At 40.6% G+C, this 23370-nt stretch overlaps 1 protein-coding gene across 5 annotated transcripts in view; it reads right to left on the reverse strand.

Annotated features, from left to right (window-relative positions):
* ARID1B (AT-rich interaction domain 1B) overlaps window positions 1-23370 on the reverse strand; it is an 835793-nt gene that overhangs the window by 312084 nt on the left and 500339 nt on the right. For all 5 annotated transcript variants that reach the window (XM_075203385.1, XM_075203384.1, XM_075203383.1 and 2 more), the window contains one exon: window positions 13538-13784. In XM_075203385.1, coding sequence (XP_075059486.1) covers window positions 13538-13784 — 247 coding nt within the window. The remainder of the gene's footprint in view (window positions 1-13537; window positions 13785-23370) is intronic.

Here is a 23370-nt window from a genome sequence, read left to right on the forward strand (position 1 = left end):
AGGGGGAGCATGGAACAGAAATAGGAGTATGGAACAGAGAAGGGGGAGCATGGAACAGAGAAGGGGGAGCATGGAACAGAAATAGGAGCATGGAACAGAAATAGAAGTATGGAACAGAGAAGGGGGAACATGGAACAGAGAAGGGGGAGCATGGAACAGATATAGGAGCATGAAACAGAAATAGAAGTAAGGAACAGAGAAGGGGGAACATGGAACAGAGAAGGGGGAGCATGGAACAGAAATAGGAGTATGGAACAGAGAAGGGGGAGCATGGAACAGAGAAGGGGGAGCATGGAACAGAGAAGGGGGAGCATGGAACAGAGAAGGGGGAGCATGGAACAGAAAGAGGAGCATGGCAGAGTGAAGGGGGAGCATGGCAGAGTTAAGGGGGAGCACAGACAGCATGGCAGTGTGTGAAGGGGAGCCAGGAGAAGGGTGGAGCAAAAGCAGCATGGAGGGTGCAGTGTGATTATAAGGAGGCACATCATGGTGATGAAGGGGCACAGTAATGTGTGTGTGATGGCACAACGGGCTTGTGGCAATGTAATGTGTGTGTGGTAGGTGGTGGCTAAATAATGGGTGCTATTTTCTTTGTAGGGTGAAGATGGGGCAATTTAATTTTATAGTGGGGACTATTAATTTAAGATGGGGTGGTTTGGGCGCTATTAATTGAATGTGTGGCTCAGTTTGAGGAGCATGAGGCATATTTATTAAATGTGAATATGAATTATTTAATGGCAGTGACGGTTGCAGGAAATAGGTATATTTATTATATGTAAATGTGATTAATTTATTGCAGGGGCTGTCTGTTGGGAGGGAAATAGGTTTATTAAATGGGAATACTATTACTTTTATGTTGGGGCTGGAGGAAGTCCTAAGTATTAAATGTGGGTCCTATTGATTTAACGCCGGGGCTGGTTGGAATTTTCTAAATGTACCCATTATTTTTTACAAATAGGACCCCTCAACATTCCAGGATCCAGACAAGCTGCAACTAAAGAAACCAGCAGCCACAGGTGGTGACAAGAACAGGTAGGACAGTCTGTCAAATGTTCTGAGTCTAGTGCAGGCTTGGCTAACCTGTAGCACTCCAGGTTTTGTGAAATTACAAGTCCCAGCATACCCTTCCAGTAATAGGCTGCTATATATTGGTAAAGCATGCTGAGGCTTGTAGTTTCACAACACCTGGAGTGCCACAGGTTAGTCAAGCCTGGTCTAGTGGGATAATCCCGATTTTTGGTGACTGTTCTGCCCAATCTAAGGTGCAGATCAAGACTGTACTCTTTATACACACTGCATTCTTAATATACTACACTATTGTGCTAGCTGTCCTTTGTGGGCTGACCACTCCCCCTCTAGTGTCTGGTCTCGCCTCTTTGATGGTTGGCCACACCCCCTCTGGTGGGCCCCTAGCGTTGCTGTCCCCTGGTGCGCCCTTCATGCCCCAGTCCGACACTGGCAATAAATCAGGATGCTTGCTCTCTAATTTGTTAGAAGGTGATAGGACCTCAAATGTTATTATGTCTCTACGAGACGAAAATGAATCAGTTGTATTTGATGTGAAGGGAATTACAGATCTTCTTCGGTCTTTCTATACTAACCTCTACACCCAAGAAGATATACACTTCCCAAACAAGCAAACATTTTGGGACAAAATCTCTCTTTACCGCAGATTTCAGATGTGCAGGCAACATCAATTATGTCTCCATTCACACTAGAGGAAGTAAAGAAAGTAATCAAATAATTAAAATCCATGAATGCCCCTGGCCCAGACGGAATGTCTGGAGAATCTTATAAAATACTGCAGGACCAGGTTTGTGAGTGTTAAAGGGATATCTATAATGATATATTAATAAAAAATCTGCTACCGTTACATTTTAATTCAGCATTGATTAAATTATTACCTAAACCGGGACAAGATCTAGAGAAATCATCTTATTGTCCTATATCGTTGCTCAAAGTAGATTACAAAATCTTTACAAAATTGTTAGCCGAGCTCTTAAAAATTATATTGCCACATATTATTCATCTTGAGCAGACGGGATTCATTTGGGGAAAACATTCAGTGACTAACGTTCGCAAAGTTCTGACAGTGATACAATATTTACAATCCTCGGGAAACTCAGACCCAGCTATTGTTTTTTCTTTAGTTGCTGAGAAAGCTTTCGATCTAGTCACATGAGATCATTTGTTTGAGACATTGCAGAGGTTTTTGTTTCCAGATGATTTGGTATGCACAATACAAACACTTTAGAAACAGTCACAGACCCAACTTTTACAAAATTGTTATTTGTCTAACGTTCTGTATCCAGCGGGGGACACGTCAGGGTTGTCCTTTGTCACCATTATTATTTGCCATTGCCTTAGAGCCTCTGGCAATTGCACTAAGATCAAACTCTGTTAATCAACGCATTAGTGTCAATGATATAGAAAATAAAATAGCTTTGTTTGCAGATGATAGGCTGCTATTAATTTCAGATCTTGAACGATCTATTCCTTTTATACTAGACATGATAACATCATTTGGATCCTTTGCTGGGTATAGAATCAATGTGGACAAATCAGAAGCATTACTTCTCTCTAATTGAGATTCTCATGGTCAACTCAACAAGACACTCAATCTAAAACAAAAGATAAACTCAAATATTTAGGTATTTTTATACCCGCTGTGACTGGATCACTATTAAATAACTTTTGGTAAAAATTTATTTAAAGTGAATAGCCCAGGGCACTTATTTACGTAATTGCATTTGCACTTATTTTTTTATATTGTTTATATTGTGAGATAGGTAATCGTTATTTCTGAGACCAGGGGTAGAAATTCGTCTCTTGTCTAACCTTGCTATAGGAAATTTCTATTTCTGATGTATATATCTGATACAATGAACCTGTACAATCAGGGGGACACCCCTCTTCTACTCCCCCCAAAAGCAAGTACCTAACCCTTCAGGTACCATTCGCCAGCCACCGCCCCGTCCTGTCCCTGGAGTTATCAGAGACCACCGGAGAGCCGCCTGGAGAGAAAGTGCTACAGCCGTGGGAAAATCGGTCATTTAAGGATGGACTGTCCCACAGCCCCAGCACCCCAGACTCGTGCCCCTAATCCGAGTCCTGGGACCCGGCTAACTTGCTTATGTGGCGAAGGTGAGCTTGTAGAGACTGTTTCCACCCCTGCCAGCCCAATGGAGTGTGGCATGTCTGAAGGTGTGTCACGACTGAGTATAGCGTACCTGCTATCATTGGCACTACTCGGAGGAAGGTGCAGAGTCTAACGTGCCCCTGGTATTCAACAGGGACCCCGGCAAGGAGGTATGGACTCAGCTGCAGGGAACACGCAGGTCGCGGTCCTTCCACGAGTCAGATAGCGAAGCACGAGAGGAATGTCAGCCAGACCAGTTCGGCAAAGGTGCGGGCAATGCAGGTACACAAGGAGAATCCGAAGGGGTGATGAGACTAGCCGGGTCGGTAATGTTCTGACAGCGAGGTACAAAAGGGAAATCCAAAGAGTAGTCAAGGCAATCCGGGTCACAAAGGTCACAGGCAAACAGCAATAATCAGGAGACAGGCAAAGGTCCGGAAATGGGCAATCACAGGAATACACTAGAAATGCCTGAGGACAGGAGGACCTGTAACTCTGGCACTGGAGGTGGGACCATGAAAGTCTTAAATACATCTGATGCCCAATCAGCTTCAGCGCCGCAGCGCTGTCATATATTAGCGCCATAGCGCTTCCTGAATGCAGCGTCCCATTGCCTAGCAACGGGAACGCTTTCAGTGCTTGTAGCCGGGTGGCCGAGCGGGTCGGAAGTGACGCATCTGGTTGCAAGGCAACCAGACGCGCCGAGCAGCAAAGCGGGACATATGTCCCGATCTACAGGCGGCGCCTGACAAGGTGACTCAGCGGAGAAAGTCACCTGTGTGTTTAAAAGACCCCCTAAAAAAATGTGGAGAAACCTTCAGCCATTCCAAGTGGGAACACGGCAGGGTGAAGGACTGAGAGACTCAGGGACCTCAATTACTGTTATTGATCTTGCTGCAGTATTGCAGGATTGCACTGCCAAGGTTACTGTGGCAGATGGACTTGAAAAAGAAGTGCCTGCAGCAAGGGTGTTTCTGGACTGTGGAGATGGCCAGGAGTTGTGAGATGTTGCCGTTATGGATGGCTTCCCAACTGATGTGATTTTGGGCAACAATGGTGGGGGTGGAATTGTGACCGCATTTCTGAACTCTCTTACCCGGAGCCAAGCTGCTAAGCTACAGTCTTCAGGATCTACAATGCACAGCCCAGCTCAGAGGGAAAGACCACAGCTGCTAGACAACAGTCATCGCCTGCAACCACCGCTTCAGTCAGCCCAGAGGAAAAGACCACATCTGCTATTTCTTCAGGAAACAGCCAGCCCTTTGCCTCTGGAAAGACTATGTTCCCTAGCAACGCAGAGGATGTTGTCTCTTGCCAACCTGATCTTGTGGGGGTGCCCAGTGATGCTCCTGTCCCTAGCAGTATGCCAGCTCCAGCGGTGAGTACAGCTGACCACAGTGACCCCCCTTTGACTGACCCCACTTTGACTGACCTTAGTCACCCCAGCACAGACCCCCCCCTGCAGCGAAACCTGACTTAGACGATAGTGAGGGCCACAGGGAAGAGTTCAGCGCAGCACAGCTTTCTGATCCCTCACTGGAAGGCATGAGGTACCAGGCTGGCGGCAGCCTTAAAGCGAGGGAGGTAGGGAGTGTGACCTGGCGTAAAGGGATGTTGTACCGTGTAGCTAGGGAGGTAGATGGGGATAGACCAGTCTGGGAACAAGTTCAACTAGTGGTATCACGGGGCTTTTATGTGCAACTAATGGCAGTTACTTATGAAATCCCTATGGAGGGACACCAGGGCAGAGACCGAACACTGAAGCACCTGACACAGAACTTTTTCTGGCCTGGAATGTTCTGGCCTACTGTACGTACTGTGATGTGTGTCAGCATCTTGGGCGTCCCAGTGTTCTTGCTCCCCTCAGGTCCTTACCAATAATTGGGGAACCTTTTCAGCAAGTGGCTGTGGATATAGTAGGTCCCCTGCCTGTGCCCATGTCTGACACCTACCCCTTGCCCTGTACTAATACTTCTGTAGATGAGTTAGGCAGATGTCAGGGTTACCTAGAGGACATTTCCAATTTCTGTAAGATTTGGGAAGATTATCTAGAGCAAATAGAGCTGGTGTTAGGGAAGATGGGGTGGGCATGTTTGACTGTTAGGGCAGAAAAGTGCCAGATGGGGATGTCAGAGGTACAGTACCTAGGTGCTCCTGTTGGGGGAGGAAGGGTTAGGTCAGAACCAGCTAAGGTAGAGACAATCCGAATCTGGCCCCAGCCCACAACCCAGTAACATGTACTAACATTCTTAACGACTGCAGGGGACTACAGACGTTCTGTTCCAGACTTTTGTACTGTAGCGAAGACCCTGACAGATCTCACTAAGAATAAACTCCCCAAAATAGTTGACTGGAAACCCGCTTGTGAGCTGGTATTTCAGTCAATAAAGGAAGTTCGTGCTCCAGTACTGTTAACGCCTAATTATGACAATGACTTTATTGTGCAAAATGATGCGTCACAGTATGGACTGGGAGCAGTACTTAGCCAGATGGGGCCTGATGGGCAGGAGCACCCCGTGGCCTATTTGAGCAGAAAACTGCTAAACATGGAGGTGGGGTATGCCACAATTGAGAAGGAATGTTTGACCATTATGCGGGCATTGAAGAAACTACAACCTTATTTGTATGGACAACGTTTTACTGTGGGGACTGATCATAATCCTTTAATGTGGCTACGACACACCTCAGGGGAAAATGGGCGGTTGTTGCACTGGAGCCTTGCACTTCAAATTTATGACTTTGACATAATTCACAAGCAAGGAAAGGCTCGCAGCAATGCGGATGGGCTGTCTCGGCAGGAAGAGCCAGATCCGCCGGATCACCTCCGGTAACCCTAGAATACTGCAGACCAGGAGCCAAATCGTTGGACATGGCACCCTGGTTGCCGCATGGACAAGGGGGGGAGTGGTGTGACTGGATCACTATTAAATAACTTTTAATAAAAATGTATTTAAAACGAATAGCGCAGGGCACTTATTTATGTAATTGCATTTATTTGCACTTATTTTTTGATATTGTTTATATTGTTAGATAGGTAATCGTTATTTCTGAGACCAGGGGAAGATATTCGTCTCTTGTCTAACCTTGCTAAAGGAAATGCCTATATGTGATGTATATATCTGATACAACGAGCCTGTGTTTACAAAGCCTCTTCTGTATTGTGATGTGGGAAACTGGCTTGTTTTGGTTGTTGTTGTTCTGTGTGAATATGGATTCCGAACGGTCTGATGAAAGGCCACATGTTAATTAGATCTTTTGATGTGTGAGGTTTAACTTGGAGACAGGAAGGTTTAATTTAAAACGTGCTGCTACATTTCCTGCGTCTCAAACACAGATGCAGGAAATCACAGCAAGGGTTTTAAGAATTTCATAGCTAAGTATAAATATTAGTGGCTTTGCAATGCATGTAAATTTTATGTTTTTCTAAGCAGGGTTACATCCTGATTCTAAAAATAGACTATTTCTGAACTGTATAAAAGATGAGCTGTGTGAGCATGTAATCATTCTTCTGACTTCATCTGACCTGATCACCCTGGTACCTTCAACTAGGGTGAGAGAAAATAAACATCTTGCTTCAAAGACCTGCTTGGAAACATCTTCAATATCTCTGTATTCCTGTGATCTACAGATTAAACCCAAATCTAATCCGTTCTCCGGCTGTGTCTGAGGTTTGGACCCAAGCTTTTCCAGTACCACCGCTCTGCCTGCTACCCAGCATCCCTGGTCCATGTGATAGGCCAGGGGGATCCATTCACAGCAACCCGGATCCATAGTAAGAGGTCCAGAGTAACCAGCCCAGGTACACCAGCAACGAGGTACACTAGCAGCGTCAGTGACCGAGAAGGAACGTGGTTCTGAATGCCATAGAAGGAGCTCAGTGGTGGCAGCATTATAAGCCCCTCCTACTGCGGCAAGAGGGCGCATTTGGGATAACGAAAGGGAGCAGTGGCAAAGTAAGCCCAGCCGGTTCCCAGCAACAACAGACAGGGTGGCATAGGCGGTCCATCCTGTCACACTGCCAATATAAAAAATGTATATAAGTTTAATTATGAAAGTGTGATTAATCCTGTGTCTTCCAAGTTAAATAGTTGGAAGAATATTAATTTTCCATGCTGAGCAGGAATGCAATTATTAAAACTGTATTGTTCCCAAAGCTTGCCTACCCGATGCAGATGTTCCCTGTCAGTCTCATTAGGGCAGACGTGGCTGAATGTACCAAGATGTTCACAATAGGACTGCAAAATAAAAGCTACACTTGGATCGAAAAAAAGGAGGCATAGGTTTCCCTTATGTTGCGGCTTTTGCCTATTCTGCTTTATTTCGTTATGCCACGGGGTGGTTATTACAACAGGTACATTATGTTAATTTAGACTTGCAAAATTAACTTTTCAAGCCATATTTTCTAGCTGTTCTGCTTCATACACCTCCTCATCATCTTCCACCTGAGTTATATAATAACATCTTGTTTCACGATACACTTCAAGCATGGCGCAAGAATAACAAATTAATGAAAAAATCTCCAATGGTCACTAGGTACACCACTATATGGGGTAATCCCCTTTTCCAACCTGGACTATTGACCATGCATTATTTGGAATGTAAGTGCATGGGTATTTCTTCCAACAGAGATATATTCGATCCTGGTGGATCAATACAATCATTTCATCAATTATCTCAAAAATACTCCTTAAATAATAAACAATTTTATATGTACATACAGGTCAGATATTTTGCTATGTCTGATTCATAACAAATCGAAATGGTTGGAATCAGGTGCTAAAGATACTTTGATACATTTTCTAAAAAGCAATACATTCAGGATTAGATATCTATATCAAGATCTCCTATATTCAAATGAAGATAGGTTGTGGAATCACACAATTAATGCATGGAATCATGATATTCCTTCTATTTCTTACCCAAATGTATTTGTAACATATCATGATAAAGTATTAAAATGTTTGGTTTCAGCAAATTAACAAGAAGTATACATTAAAATGATTAATCATGCATACATTTCGCAAATTCAGAGAAAATATTTTATATCTAGCGAACAAGGCACTTGCGCAAAATGTAACCATTCTCCAGCTACCTTCTACCATAATTTCTGTGAGTTTCGGAAAATAACACAATTCTGGAATAAAATTATGGTTTTTCTGAATTTAACATTTGGGGTTGATCTTTGCGGTCACCCCATTCTAATAGTTATATGTAATTATGATATTTGGAAAGACAAATTTCCTTCTGTCAACATTATACCAGTAATTACTATTATACTCACTGTAGCTAAAAAGACAATTCTACATAAATGAATCTCTTCTTCTTCCCCCTTTTTAAAAAAAAATAAAGACAGAACTGTTGCAACTTCTCTATTTTGACAGAAGAGCATCATTTCCAAATATAGAGAAGGGAGTTCAAAAATTTGATACAAAATGGGGTCCATACATAGAGTCATTATCGGAAAGTCAACATGATACAATACTCCTAGTATTTGAATCCACCACATGGTCTCTATACAGAAAGTTGGTGGCGGATGTTTGAACCTTTTAAGAACATAAACACCCATGCACTTCCTTTACATTGGGTTGATTTCCCCTTTCCGAATTGTATTATCCTTTAAAGGCTAATATAATACAGAATATTTTGTGTGATCACCTCATATATATATTTATAACCATAATTTTCTTAATGTATAATTTATACGCTATGTTGCAAGCAATTAATTGTATAATGATTGCAAAATGTCTACTACCTTTTGCTTAAAAAAGCAAATAAAATGTTTATTATGGCACATTTTCAATTTGCTAGTGAATAACCCTCAATGACGAGGAATTTGAAATGGTATTCACTGAAATACAACAACATTTTACTAACCAACTTCTTTACTTTCTAACTCACCCACAGAGCTGATCTAAGGAAAGGTTAAAAAGTACAATTTACCATCTCATATTTGTGGGGGTTTAGTTCCACCTGAATACAAAACATGCAATACACAGGCATCTATTATTCCTCTACTGATTCCAACACCTCTGTCCAGTGTTTGTTTTTTGTGGCGGTACTCACTGGCACTAAGTATCGGCAACTTTATTGTGATGGCATGTCAGTGACAGGCAAAATGAAGTTTAGGAAGGGAACGGTCGCAGGCGGTGGTAACATCACAAACCCTACCGCCACTCACTGTGAGTTACAGAGGAGTCAGATTGCAACCAGGACTGCCCATTTCTGACAATCAAGTGTGAAAGACTGGAGCACACAGAGATGGGGTAGAATAGAGCACACATAGATAATGGGGGAGGGGTAGAGCACATGGAGAGAATGAGGAGGGGGGATTGTACACACAAAGGAACCAATTAGTGGATGGGCATTTATGTAGCATATCTTGTGTGAAAAACCTCTGTGTATGCTAAAATTTGGATCTTACACCAATTAATGTAATTGCATGCAATTCATGTCCGAATGCAAATGACACTTAAGGCAGCCTACGACTTTAGGGACAGAATGAAGGAGGGAAGGGGCGGATTAACCTAAGCAACGTATAGTAAGAGTGTGTTGAGAGTGTTCTGAAACAAATGTGGACAATTCAAGTCCTGGGTTTCTCATAAGTAGGCTTGGTTTCAGCCTTATCATTTGTACCAGCTACAGGGCAGGTGTATGTGCCGACTGATAGTGACGACTGACATATAGGGGTCTATTTATCAAGCTGCAGCTATGAAAAATGCTGCTTGAAAAATATACCACGTGTATGCAAGCAAGTTAGATTATAAAAATACATTGTATGTACAATACACATTGAAAAAAATCTTGATTTATGTATTGAATGAAAAAAATTTTTTTATTTGAAAATCCATATTTATATTAATGATTTTATAATACATTATTTTATAATAGAATATCTTAAGATCTGTTTCAATTTACATACGGTCAGAAATAAGTTCCAGCCTCTGGCACTCAGCAACAGGATCTGTGAGAATTGCACAAAAAGTCTACCAAGCCCATGTATGGAATAAAAAAAATGATACTAGTAATTAAACCCTGCACAGACATAAATTTCAAAGTGATAAAAAGACAGCACATGGGTAATACTGATACAGAATGTGTATGAGTACAATTCCCAGTAATACACATTGCCTCCAACATCCATTATTATTATATGTTTCTCCTGCCAAGTTACACACACTTTTCAATAACCAGTAAATAAAAACATATGGACCGGTAAACTTTCCATCAGTTGTCCATGAACTCCAACAACTGAAAAAAAGGTTACTCTTTATACTGATGCTTTATAACACAATGTTTGATCTTTTCCACCTCCTAGCATTCTTCTGTAAAGTCAGCGTTCTACCCAGCACCCATTTCCCAGGTGCTCCACTCGGCTGTTTTTACTTGCCATCCGGCTCTTGGAGCACAAGAGTTCAATTATAATAGAATAAACCATTGTTTCTCCTATTACAACAGGTACTATGTCAGCACTACAGCCAGCAGTGTGTGTTAGACCACTGACCACCAGTCTGACCATTCATAGCAGTTGTGGGCAATAACCTCCAACATTTTTCAATATTATTACAAAGCATTACAACTGCCCCAACCAGCTACTTCTTATTACCCCCTGGCTGGCAGAATTTTCTGGGGAGAACACTGAAAGCTATAGGGTGAAACATCTTAACTAATGAACAGTGAATGCTATGTCAGGTCTCGTCCATTTTGCTCACTTCAATTGGCAATGACACTGGTTTGCAATCAGACATGCCGAAATTCTTAAATACTTCACCAATGTACTTGACATATGATTGGCAGTATTCTGTTGCCTTTAGCTTTGTTAATTTCAATGCCCAGATCCCACATCAAATTCTATTATTATTAGATATGTATTAAGAGCAAAGTTGACAACTTTATTACTGTTGAGTAATCAACACTATAACATGAGAAATTTGATTTTGTTAAGCTGGCGCCATCTTGTTGCCTTACAGCCATTTAGTTCTTTTATAGTTTAAAAACAGCTTAAATACAGCTAGTTTGTAGAAGTTATTCATTATTATCTTGTTGTGTGCAAGAAGCTGCACCCATGAGCTTGGATATGGCAGACAGGGGATAATCCACCAGCCCCCTTGGGAGAATTCCTGCGAGGATGTAGCAAGGTTGTGTAAAGGAATCATGCACAATAATTGGTTAAGATAGTTAGGGGCGTAGTTTGCTGAAGTACGTGATTTTGTATAATCGGAGTACAATAAGTATGTGAACTTGTAAACAATAAATCACAGCGTATTAAACACTCAGAACTTAAAGTGTCTCTTATTCTCTCCGGCTGATGAGCTCATAAAATGGTAAACTGACGCTTACAGGTGAACTGACTGATTAGATCCGACAAACAATAACCACTGCTGTGAAATTGATGTACACTGTCGTAATTCTTGCCAGTGTTCATTTTGTAATGTGACTTTCTGTTGAGTTTGACCTGTGTTTTTAGAAGTTGTTGCATCTACAGAGATTGTATTATTATGAATGGTCCTGAAGAAATAATTAAATTATCATACTAATGTTGCTATAAGTCCTCTCCACTTTTTGATTCAAACAACTTTGGATCTTGGCTGAACATTTTCTTTTCTTCCAGGTCATGCAGTTGTTATTCTTTTCTGTTCTAACAGTACACCAAGAAAAGTGCTGGTTGACTTTTACCATCAAGTTTCTTCCTAGACGGTTTTGGAATCCAGAATTATACGAGACATCTGAAAACTAGCACAGGCAACAGATTGCTGTGCACCTATCCAAACTTCCCCTTGAGACTTTCCAGCCAGACTTTTGTAATTACTGTCATTGACCAAAACTTCATTGGTAGTCCTAATTGTTGTTGACTCTTCTTCGATAAATGTGCAGTTTTTTATTCTGCAACAAACATTTTCAGAAGGTTCAGCAATGAATTATCTACCAATATTTATACAAACACACTTAATATTTTTGCCAGTTTTCATTGACCAGTATACATGGTCAATGAAAAACTATGAAACTTCATCATTGTATTTAAGAAAAAAAACCTCACCTATCATTCTTCTGCACTTTTCTATTGCCACAAAAATATATTTACTGTCTCAAACGGAGGGAAATGACATAGGACCACACAGATCCATATAAAGTAGTTTAGTGTATTCTCGCAACGTTCATGAGCAGTGCACATGACGCCCAAACCTGGCTCACACATACACACTTCTAATTTACATCCAGCTTCTCAATATGACTGGGGTATATTTATCAACATCTTGTTGATAGGTTGTTGCACAATTATATTTATTCAGATACAGATACTGAGGATGTAATTTAGAAATGTAATGCACACAATTTATTAATAGCCCTCAAAAACAAAATTTTCTCCTTTTCCTGGAGAAAACAATCCCATAAACAATGATAGTAGACACATATAAGCAAAAAACTCAATATAGGTCCATATGAAAAAGAATGCCTACAAGGTGTACTACAGGATGGTACATGGTCTCCTTCATGGTCCATGTCTTTTCCCCTATCGCCTCAAATCTTTATTGGAAGAATTGCTCTCAAGCATTTGGTGGAGATGCCCTAAATTATTAGCATTTTGGTCCAAAGTCAGTCACTTGGTTTATTCAATTATAGGTATAACCAATGCAAAACACCTCTAATATAACGAGGTGGAGATACCTCTACTATGTTAATCGGAAGTGCACACAGCAGAAGACAGCACAGGGTTCCAACAGAAATTCACAGTCCGTTGAAATCCCCCCTTAGTGCTACAATGTTCCAATTAGCTTCCTCTTGGATAGACCTTAGCCCTCTTGTGTTTGCTTCAATCGTTAATCTTAATTAGAACAAAAACAAATGGTGTACATCACCAGCATTTTCTTTAACACTGCAATATTGTTTAGCAAACTGATCTCACTAGGTGGGTCACTTCAAAGCTACTCTCTGTATTAACATAATATGAAGTCTGCACGCTGTGAGACTTCTCCTTTTGTAAATGGCTTTAGACCAACTCTTTCCATGAAAGGCTTAGATTGTGCAGCCCTTTCCTGGCTCTTTCTCCCTATTCCCAACCTTTTTTTTTACCAAACTCAAAATGTACTAAGTTGTATTCTGTACACATATAGGCGTTATCTACAACTATTCTCTTTCTATTCTGACACATGATGCACCACAATACATGTCTGTAATGTAACCTCAAAATAAAACCATTTAAGTAACAAGACAATTAAAGCAATAAGTAAACTACCTATTAAGAGGGCATGCTGCTAATTGCAATCCATTTTGAAACTTTGACAATAGACAGTGTAAGAAAAGGGACAGTAGGACAAGACAATTGATGGTGACAAGTATATAAACACACGCAAACATTCTACTCTGCTCTCACAAAATATTGATTTTTCCATCAGTACTCACCAGGAATGCTAGCGGGTGATATAGGACCTGATCTTGACTGGTTGCTCCCAACAGGTGAGCCCACGGGGGACGGTGATGGCCCACCTCCCTGGATGCTTGGTAAATGTGGTGATGCATGTGGTGAGAAGGGTGACTGTGCGGGATTGCTCTGCTCCCCCTGACTGCTTGTAGAACCTGAGGCACTCACAGCAGAGCTTAATGTTGCTTCAGTTCCAGTCGGCAAGTCATCAATGGAACCAGATAAGTCCTGCAAGATAGACAAGATAGGTTAAAAAATGTGCCAGATAATATAATGTGCTGCAAAGTGGACAAGCAAAGCATGAGAGCAACCAAATTCAGGAAAAATAGTTGGGTGCAGGAATGAAGTGCGTAAAAAACGATTTAAATATGAGCAATAAATGCATTTATAAGTAAATTAGATCCCTAAACATAAATATATATATATATATATATATATATATATATATATATATATATATATATATATATATATATTAACCATTTCACTGTGGACGATGGCTGCAAACGTTCCTTGATGGTATAGGTTTGTTCCTCAGCCCAGTATCAATACACTTTTTTAATAAAAATTTCTGGAGGCAAGCTTTGTATTAAGCTCTCTATGGTATAACAAAAACTGTACTTTTTGGTTACATTTGGTAAAAAAAATAAACATTTCTAACTGCATTTAATTGAAACAGTGAAAAGAGGGTCAGTGTTTCTCCAATGCAGGAGAACAAATTATATTGGCATGGCAGTCAGTCATTGGTGTTTCCATTGGGTTGTCAGATCACAACATGGGCCAGTTCTAACACAGAATTCCCACCTACAGAGGGCTTTACCCAGTTCAGGGTAGTGTTTTCTGCTCAGCATGAAACAAGGACAATAACTAAGAATAGTCAAGATTGACAAGCAATTGGAAATATCTGTGCTTTTAAACATAAAGAAGTGATCATAGGCAAATGTTGGAAAAATAATCAAATAAATATTTTTCCTGGTTTGTTAAACACACTGTATGTGTATGCTCACTGTGTGAGCCTTGAGCAGACTGTTTCACTTGGTCAGATACAAAAACTTCTGTTTACAATTAATTTAAATACCATTATAGCATTGATTAGTCAAGTGAAGCCTTCTATGGATAGGAAGCTCCTGAAATAAATTAAAGTATTTTACAGTTTGAGGTAGGTAGGGGTTGTTGGAAAAAGCAGAGGTGAGTACAAAACAAAACGATGCTGTAATGTTACAGTACACTGTATTCTGGTGGCTTTACAAATCCTCTCTCTGCTCAAATTCCCTGGAGATGTGTGCTGGAGTGAGTGACATCCCATGCATTTCCTCAAGTTCATGCCTTCCAGGGATTTGTTCTCACAAATCTGATGTAACTCATTCATAAAATCAAATGAGGTCACGTGAAGTAACAGTGTAAGGCCTAAAATATATTATAGGAGGTAGGAGGAAGGAGGGGGATCGAGGGCGGGCGGCAAGCAGGCAGACTCCAGTTCCACAGCATGGCTTGACCTGGGGTAACCTTTAAAATGTGATTATTTACACATGGAGAGAGGGATTTCCTTGAAGGAGATTTACCATGTTCAAAATATACTCTCTGCCAAATAACTTGACAAAGCAGGATGAATAAAAGATGACTCGCCAAAAATAAGTCAGGAAAGGATCTTATTACTCGTAGGCAATAACTGAACACACATCACAAGAACTGAGAGTGCAGTTATGGGGCTGCAAAAGATGCTTATAATCTGGTTGTGGGCTAAACTCCATGTGAGATAATTTGACAGTTTTGACAAGTTGCTGTGCAAAATTGGCAATCTTTTTTACTTCGCTTGGAAGCTTTTACTCCATTTTTTTATTGGTACAATTGGACTTGACAGGGATTTTCACTACTGGCACCGGAATATCATTACGTGACAAATGTGAGAGCATAACAATTTGATAAGCTATAAAGCTACAGTGATGTTTTATAGAGAGCTTATGGTGTTAAATTACAGCATGGCTTTATCTCATAATTATACCATACAAATAAATTAAATTCAGCACAATTATAGCCAATTTATGCACCAGATTTGACAATTGTTTAAATAGTATTCAAATTACATTTACCTTTCATAACAGAGATCCCATTGATGATGGGGGAACTTTCTATTCAGACAACAGTTTGACTTTGTTAACTGTATAAATTGTTTTTTAATTTTGCTGATTGGTCCATTCAAATTGCTGATTTACGCAGGTAAAATTAGAGTATATGTAGTCCACAATTACTAATTTAGACATGGTCTTTAAGAAAGGTGTAGAGCAGAGCAAACATGAAAAATATTCCGATCAGTTATGCAAAGAGACTGCCACATACTGTAAGTTCACAAAATAATGTGCCTATGGCCAGATGTGGAGCCATTTTTAGAACACTTTTGAATTTAGTTCACAGTATTTACGTAAGTAAATTGTATAGACATTATCACGCCAGCATACACTGTAGTGCACAGTCATTTTGATTGTTAATGACAGCCATTCTGTGCCATTCCAAGCACTGAGCTTTGTTAACTAAGACACTCTGTAACGAATACCACTCTAGAGGACAATTTAGTCAGCAGGGTACCAGTTCTTTCTCTCTTTACAAGTAGAATCAGATATATGACATATGTTTAAGCTGGGTACACAATACAGAATTTTCCACCAACGTTTTATGCCGATCGATTTTACATCTGATCGATAGTCCGATCGCTCGGTCCATGAACTGCATACACACTAGTCTTGTTTTAGACGATAAAGGGAAGAGCAGCAGTCCCGTTAGTGACTTTTTACAGCCATGTTATCGCAAGCAATGATTTTAATTTCGCACACACTGAAGCAACATTTGCGGGGCATGTAACGCTATACCAAAGACATTAGCATAAAGGGAAAGAGCTTTCACTATAGTTAACACCCAAAACCGCAAAATACTTATTACGTTTTTTTGACTGCTTAAAAAACGGGACTGCTCGATAATTATTTTGGAGGGGAGCCTTGAAAAAATTATGGAGACTCTAAGGGTGCCACGAACTGCAAAAGTTTGGGAACCACTGGACTAGGGTGAATTTGTTAGCAGCCAATTAACCTACCAGTATGGTTTTGGAGTGTAGGAAGAAACTGCAGCACCCGGAGGAAACCCACACAAACACAGGGAGAACATACAAACTCCTCACAGATAAGGCCATGGTGAGGAATAGAACTCATGACCCCAGTGCTGTAAGGCAGAAGTGCTAACCACTTAGCCACTGTGCTGCCCATAGAAGCAAAGGGTAGTAACACACGTGCTTTACACAAGTGTAATGGTCTGCAACCAGACAGGTGCAATACACATGTATACAAAACACAAGTCAGTGATGTGCGGATACCGCACTACGTGGGACTGGCATCACAAATTTACATACACACGCCCCCCAGGTCGAGGAAGTATCGGAGGATTGTGGGGGATCGGTCGGAAATTTATACTCACTACACAACGGAAAGGAGATTGGTACGAAAAATATTGAACAGTACGACCAACCAAATTAAACGGCAATCGTCCATTTAGGCAGACTTTTGTCACTACACACACTGACCCGACTTTCGAAAGAGCAGTCGTATGTCGGCTGGTTGAGTTGACTATTGGACAAAAGCCCTGTAGTGTGTACCCAGCTTTACAAAGAGTAGGAGAGAGACAGAGGATGAGAGACATAACTAGACCCAATGCAAATGAAGGCACCTTTAAGCTACAGCAGTGTTATTATGGATTAAATGTGCGCTGGCTACAGAAACACTTTAGATAATTATATAAAAAACAGAAACATAACACGCTCATTGACTAGAGTATCTCCAAAACTACATTTGTCTAAATAACAAACAATAAAGTTATAAGTGGGATACAGCATTACATGATCTATTTCTGAAAGCCATTTTAGTGAAATAGAACCTAAATAACAAAAATCAATATATTTTGCTAGCATATTATATACTTCCTTCTTGGCTCTTTCTAGTGGGTGAATGTAACCATTTCAGAGGTGTGGGGAGGACCTCTGAGATTACCCATCTAACTTTAAAGAACCCTTCCATTCTGTAGGTTTGACATTGCTGCATAGTATTCCTAGTAAGGTTAAAAAGTCACCAACTGTATCAGTGCTACCAGATAATGAATAATGCTTACATTCAGAGGCTGCTACAGAATGTAGTGTGTGTATAGCATCACATTCACAATATCCCTGACACAGCAGATTGAAGATAAAGTGAAAAGTTAACCCTACTCTATGCCAAAATACAGCCATTTACTTAACATCAAGTCACAAATGCAAAACAAACAAAATAAAACATTAACTTGGTGGTAATACACAATCATATAAAATCAAATACTAAACAACTGGGTATGGGATTGCTGATTTCACTATAAAGAAAACCATTTACATGTTAACAACGTGCGATTGGAGTTGCTAACTACCACATTAAAGTACTTAAGTTTGAATAACTATTTCAGATAAGGATTAGTGCACTCAAACATTCTTGCATTGGCTATGTTATCTGCAAATGAAACTGCTCTTAGGATAATAAAAAAAAACAACCAGCAAATAGTTTAGGCTCATTTTGCCTCTGCCACTGTGTAAACGGCACTGATGTAGCACTAAACAGATTTGCAAACAGATGCAAAATGTTTATCCTCATCCTTAATGGAATGGGTAAAGTGACAAAAAAATCCTGGCAGTGGTGCAAAAAAAAAAAGAAAAAGGAAAAAGACAGCTAAAGCATTAGATCATTCACTGGCGGATTACAGATGAAATTACAAAAACATTGCTATTTGGCAGTATCCATGCACGAGTGCCCTGGGAGTAATCTGGCGTGAGCATTGAATCAGGTCACCGTCAGAGTCAAGAGAACAGATCTTTTCAAATAAAGGTTCAAACTAATGATAAGCCTTGTAAAGATTAATAAATACACACTAATAGCTATCGCCAGGCTCTGGATGATGGTTCTGGAACTACCTCTTTTGTTACGGTATTTTTTCCTTTCCTCTCTCTCTTCATGATGCCTAATAAAATCATTAAATGAATGAATGATTAATCTTGCATCCAGCGTTATGTGAATGATTTTCTTGTAAGTGTTTATCTCTCTATATCTCAGGCAGTAAAAATTATAGTGCACGCTGTGTGACGGGGCTGAATGTGCCTGAAAAACTCCTCATGCAGAACACTGCTAGAGAAACACAAATAAATTATTCTATTTGTCAGGCAACATTACTATGACTAAAAAGATAAAATAACGTATGTATGTATAGGCAAACCGAGGAGGGGTTTCCTAGCGCCTGGAAACCCCACCTCCCAGCCTGGGGCACTGTATGCTTGAGGTGGCTGGACCCTGCCCCCGGGAACAGCCATTTTGCAGCTTGTGTGCAGATTGTTTCGGTTTGCACTGTTAACCATCTCTCCCCTGCTGTGTGTCCCCGCCCCTCTCTCCCATTGATGTGTCCCTGCCCCTCTCTCACCTGCTGTGAGTCCCCACCCCTTTCTCACCCACTGCCAGCATGTCTCATGTGTGCAGCAGGAGGACATGATTAAAACACTGCACTAGATGAAAAGGGTAAGTGTGTGAATGTGTGTGTGTGTGTGTGTGAGGGGAGGGGGGGGTTCTCATGTGCTTTTAATGTAAGTGGGGTGAGTTAATATATAAGTACAGTAGTTCTCTTGTAAACATAGCCTTAGTGGGGCTTTATATATTTATATATATAATTTAATAGTGGGTTTATTGTGGACCTATCAAGGATGGGATGATGGGAATATTAATTTAATGCTGGGATGGTTTAGCTGCTATTGATTGAATATGTGGCTGTGTTTGGGGTGTATGAGAGCTATTTCTTAAAAGTGAATGCTGATTATTTAATGTTTGGGAGGAAATATGTTTATTCATTAAATGTAAATACTATTAATTTCATGTTGGGGTTGTTTTGGGGTAAATTAATCTTTTTATTAAAGGTGAATGACATTAACTTGCTGTCCCGGTTGGTTGCTGGGAGGCCTAATTATTAATTGTAGGTCCATTTGATTTAATATCGGGCTGCTTTAGGGGAGGGAAGCCTACTGTGTTCACTCATTGCTGGGACTTCTATATCATGTACCTGTTCTTTTTCCAAACAGGGACCCCAACCTTCCAGGATCCAGACAAGCAGCAACTGAGCTTAGGACACGAGCAGCAGCAACAAGCAGTAAAAGCTACAAGAACAGGTAGGAGAGAGCAGGAGAGTCTGCCAACTGTGCTGACACACTCAGTTAGGACTTTGTCCTGACTGTAGATACAGTTGGGAGGTATGTCCCGCTTCATGCAGCTCTGCTCAAAAAGGGATAGCTGTGTGCACCTTGCAGTTGTGCACGCAGCATTGCTCGTGTATATGATGGGAAGCGTTGGAGAGCAGCCAAGCACTATCTAAAATTATAGCCACGCACCCATGCACGATGGTTATGCTCACTGGTGACAAGGCGTAGAATCCCCTCTCTGCAAATCCTACGTTTGCCCCTGGTATGTATATATATATATATATGTTTATATAGGTTTTCACTAATATATATTATACGCAGATCAGCGACAACATTAAAACCAACTGTCTAAAATTGTACAGGCTCCCCTCGTGCCACCAAAACAGCTCTGACCTGTTGAGGCATAGACTCCACAAGACCTTTGAAGGTATCCTGTGGTATCTGGCACCAAGATGTTCACAGCAGATCCTTTAAATCCTTTAAGTTGCGAGGTGGGGCCTACAAATATAACCCACAGATGCTCTATCAGATTGAGATTTGGGGAATTGGGAGGCCAAGTCAACACCTTTAAAACTATTCCTGAACATGACAGTGTGGCAGGGCTCATTAACCTGATGAAAGAGGCCACTGCCATCAGGGAATACCATTGACATGTAGGGGTGTACTTGGGTCTGAAACAATGTTTAGGTAGGTGGTACGTGTCAAAATCACATGAATGCCAGGACCCAAGATTTCCCAGCAGAACATTTCCCAGAGCATCACACTGCCTCTGGCTACTTGCCTTCTTCCCATAGTGCATCTTGGTGCCATCTCTCCCCCACGTAAACAACACACATGCACCCAGCCGTCTGCATGATGTAAAAGAAAACGTGATTCATGAGACCAGGATACCTTCTTCCATTGCTCCATGGTTCAGTACTGCGGCTCACATACCCATTGTAGGTGTTTTCGGCGGTGGACAGGGGCCAGCATGGGGACTCTGATTGATCTGCGCTGTGGAATTAGTGGCGCTATATAACTAAAAAGATGATGATGATGATGATTGCAGCTACAATACGACTTACGATGCACTGTGTGTTCTGACACCTATCTATCATTTCAGCAATTTGTGTTACAGTAGCTCTCCTCCGGGACTGGAAAAGAAGAGCAAGCCTTTGCTCCCAATGCATATCAATGAGCCTATGGGGGTCATGACCCTGTCACTGGTTCACCGGTTGTCCTTGCTTGGACCACTTTTGGTAGGTACTAACCACTGCATACCAGGAACACACCACAAGACCTGCTGTTTTGGAGATGCTCCGACCCAGTCGTCTAGCCATCACAATTCGGCCCTTGTCAAAAATCACTCAGATCTTTGAAGCCTGCCTATTTCCAATATATCAAATTTAAAACAAATAGACTGTTCACTTGCTGCCTAATATATCCCACCCCTTTATCTTTAATAGGTGATTTTCTTATAGAGAACAGACCAGTATCATTAGATTTATAATTTATTTAGACATCAAACAAAACGATAACAACGGATACCGTTCTCAACGATCGTTTCAAACGGAATTTGATCAGGGGAACACAAAGGGTGAAGTGGTTGCTATAAAGAAAAAATGTAGCCAAAGCCATCCCAAAATTGGGTTTAATTACTGTAGCTGGAGCAATATAGGAATCAGCCAAACTATGCAAAAGTGTGGAGGATCTAAATGATGTCATAGAGGTACAAACAATTTATTATTTTTAGGGCTTTAGGAATTGTTATGTTTGAAGTATCTAACAAATTGAAGTATTTTATAAACATATTCAGTAAAATTGACATGATTGGAATTGTAGTACTCCAAGGACCACAAAGACAGTATCACAAGTGACATATTTGGATGAGCCGGCTTAGGACAAAATACAGAGTTGACAACTATGGTAATACTTTCATAGTGCCCCCTCTCCTTTTACGCCAGGCTAATATGTGGTAGGTAAAAACAAACCCGTCCTTAATTTAAAATACGGCTTCCTTCACCATGTTTATTTTCCAATGTTTTCGAAACTCAACTCCACTTGGCTATGTAAATGGGTCACAGCAATCTTTGTCATTCATTAGGTTTTCATTAAAATCAGAACTGTATAGCAGAATAAAGGCATGAACAAGCGCTACTGAGTGTGAACTGTGAAAGGGGCTTTCACACCTGAGCTTGTTGCCATCCTTTTCTCTCCTACCCAAAAAATGCACCTTAGGCTGCCGCCAAGTCAGGAGGTCCGAATGGTAGAGAGGGGGCATGTGGGGGAGTTTTTGAGGACTCATTGAAAGTGCTGCTCAGAACATTAGGGGGCATACAGTATATTAAATATGGAAATGTTATTTACTTCTACTTTTTAGTTATCATTAGAATTGTCATTTTTATTATACGTGTTAAGAAATGTAAATATTTTTACAGGTAGGGATGGATTGGATTCAGCCTGGAATCCCTCCACTCAAACTGAACAAGGAAAAACTACTCTATATTTGTAGAATAGAACTGCTGGAGGCTACACTGGAAAGAGAAAGTCAAATAAAAAAATTCCTTTCTATCGCTTTAATCCTCCCACCCATGCCTGGAATAGTGGCCGTCATGGACAGGCTCTACACCCTACTGGGTACACAGTTAAACAGATTTTAATGTGATCACTGTGTTACCAATATGGATGCCACTTCAGGTATTGGGGTCACTATGGTAGACCAACAATACTGTGACATCACTAGGGATTTCCTCTATAAAGATGCAACAGATGTATCCCAACAATAAAAGATCACCTTTAATATACCTTGCAAAACAGCTAGCATTAGGTCACTACTACATTATTAAGTGATTGAACAATGCAGAGGTAGAAAGGGTTCCACTGTCACAAGAGGGAAAAAGAAGGAAAAAACAAACAAAACCCAAATACATAAATTAAAAACAAAATCAAAATGCCCTTGCACCACCCCAACCCACTTCCCAGCTCTATGAGACCACATTAAACAAACACTCTCAGTGACTGACATTTTATATACGAGTCCAGTCCCATGTCCATTCATTTTAGGTGACATGTATTTTGTATGTTTCCTTAAATCAAAAGACAGCTGTCAACCCACTCAAATTTTGCTCACAAAACTCAGCATATTTTATAAATTAAGCATTGTACTAAATGAACAGAGAGTTCATCCCGTTTTAGTCTCTTAGTATGGGTACTGGGCTAGCTAGGAGTATGCTTTTGCAAGTCTATAACTCAATGTCATCACTGGATCCCCCTCACTTCACAATTAAACATTTTTCATGTGGGAAGACATTCTCCCCTAAAATTAAATGTCTGTGTTTAACAGCCAAATGGGCAGACATAATATTTAAACTTGTACAAATTAAACCAACAATTGGCAACTCTTTCCAGGAGTTGTACAAACATACACAAAAATAGTAAACTCCAAGGTTTGTTAATGCTAGAAACTTGGTAATCTGAAACATTATTACTTTATAAATGCACATACTATTTTTTATTTTCCAAATAATGACATATCTATTGTCTCTGCCACTTAAATTCATTTTAATCACAGCACAGCAAAACACCTGGTAATAG

This window comes from Mixophyes fleayi, chromosome 3, assembly GCF_038048845.1.
Source record: "Mixophyes fleayi isolate aMixFle1 chromosome 3, aMixFle1.hap1, whole genome shotgun sequence".
NCBI classification, from domain to species: domain Eukaryota; kingdom Metazoa; phylum Chordata; class Amphibia; order Anura; family Limnodynastidae; genus Mixophyes; species Mixophyes fleayi.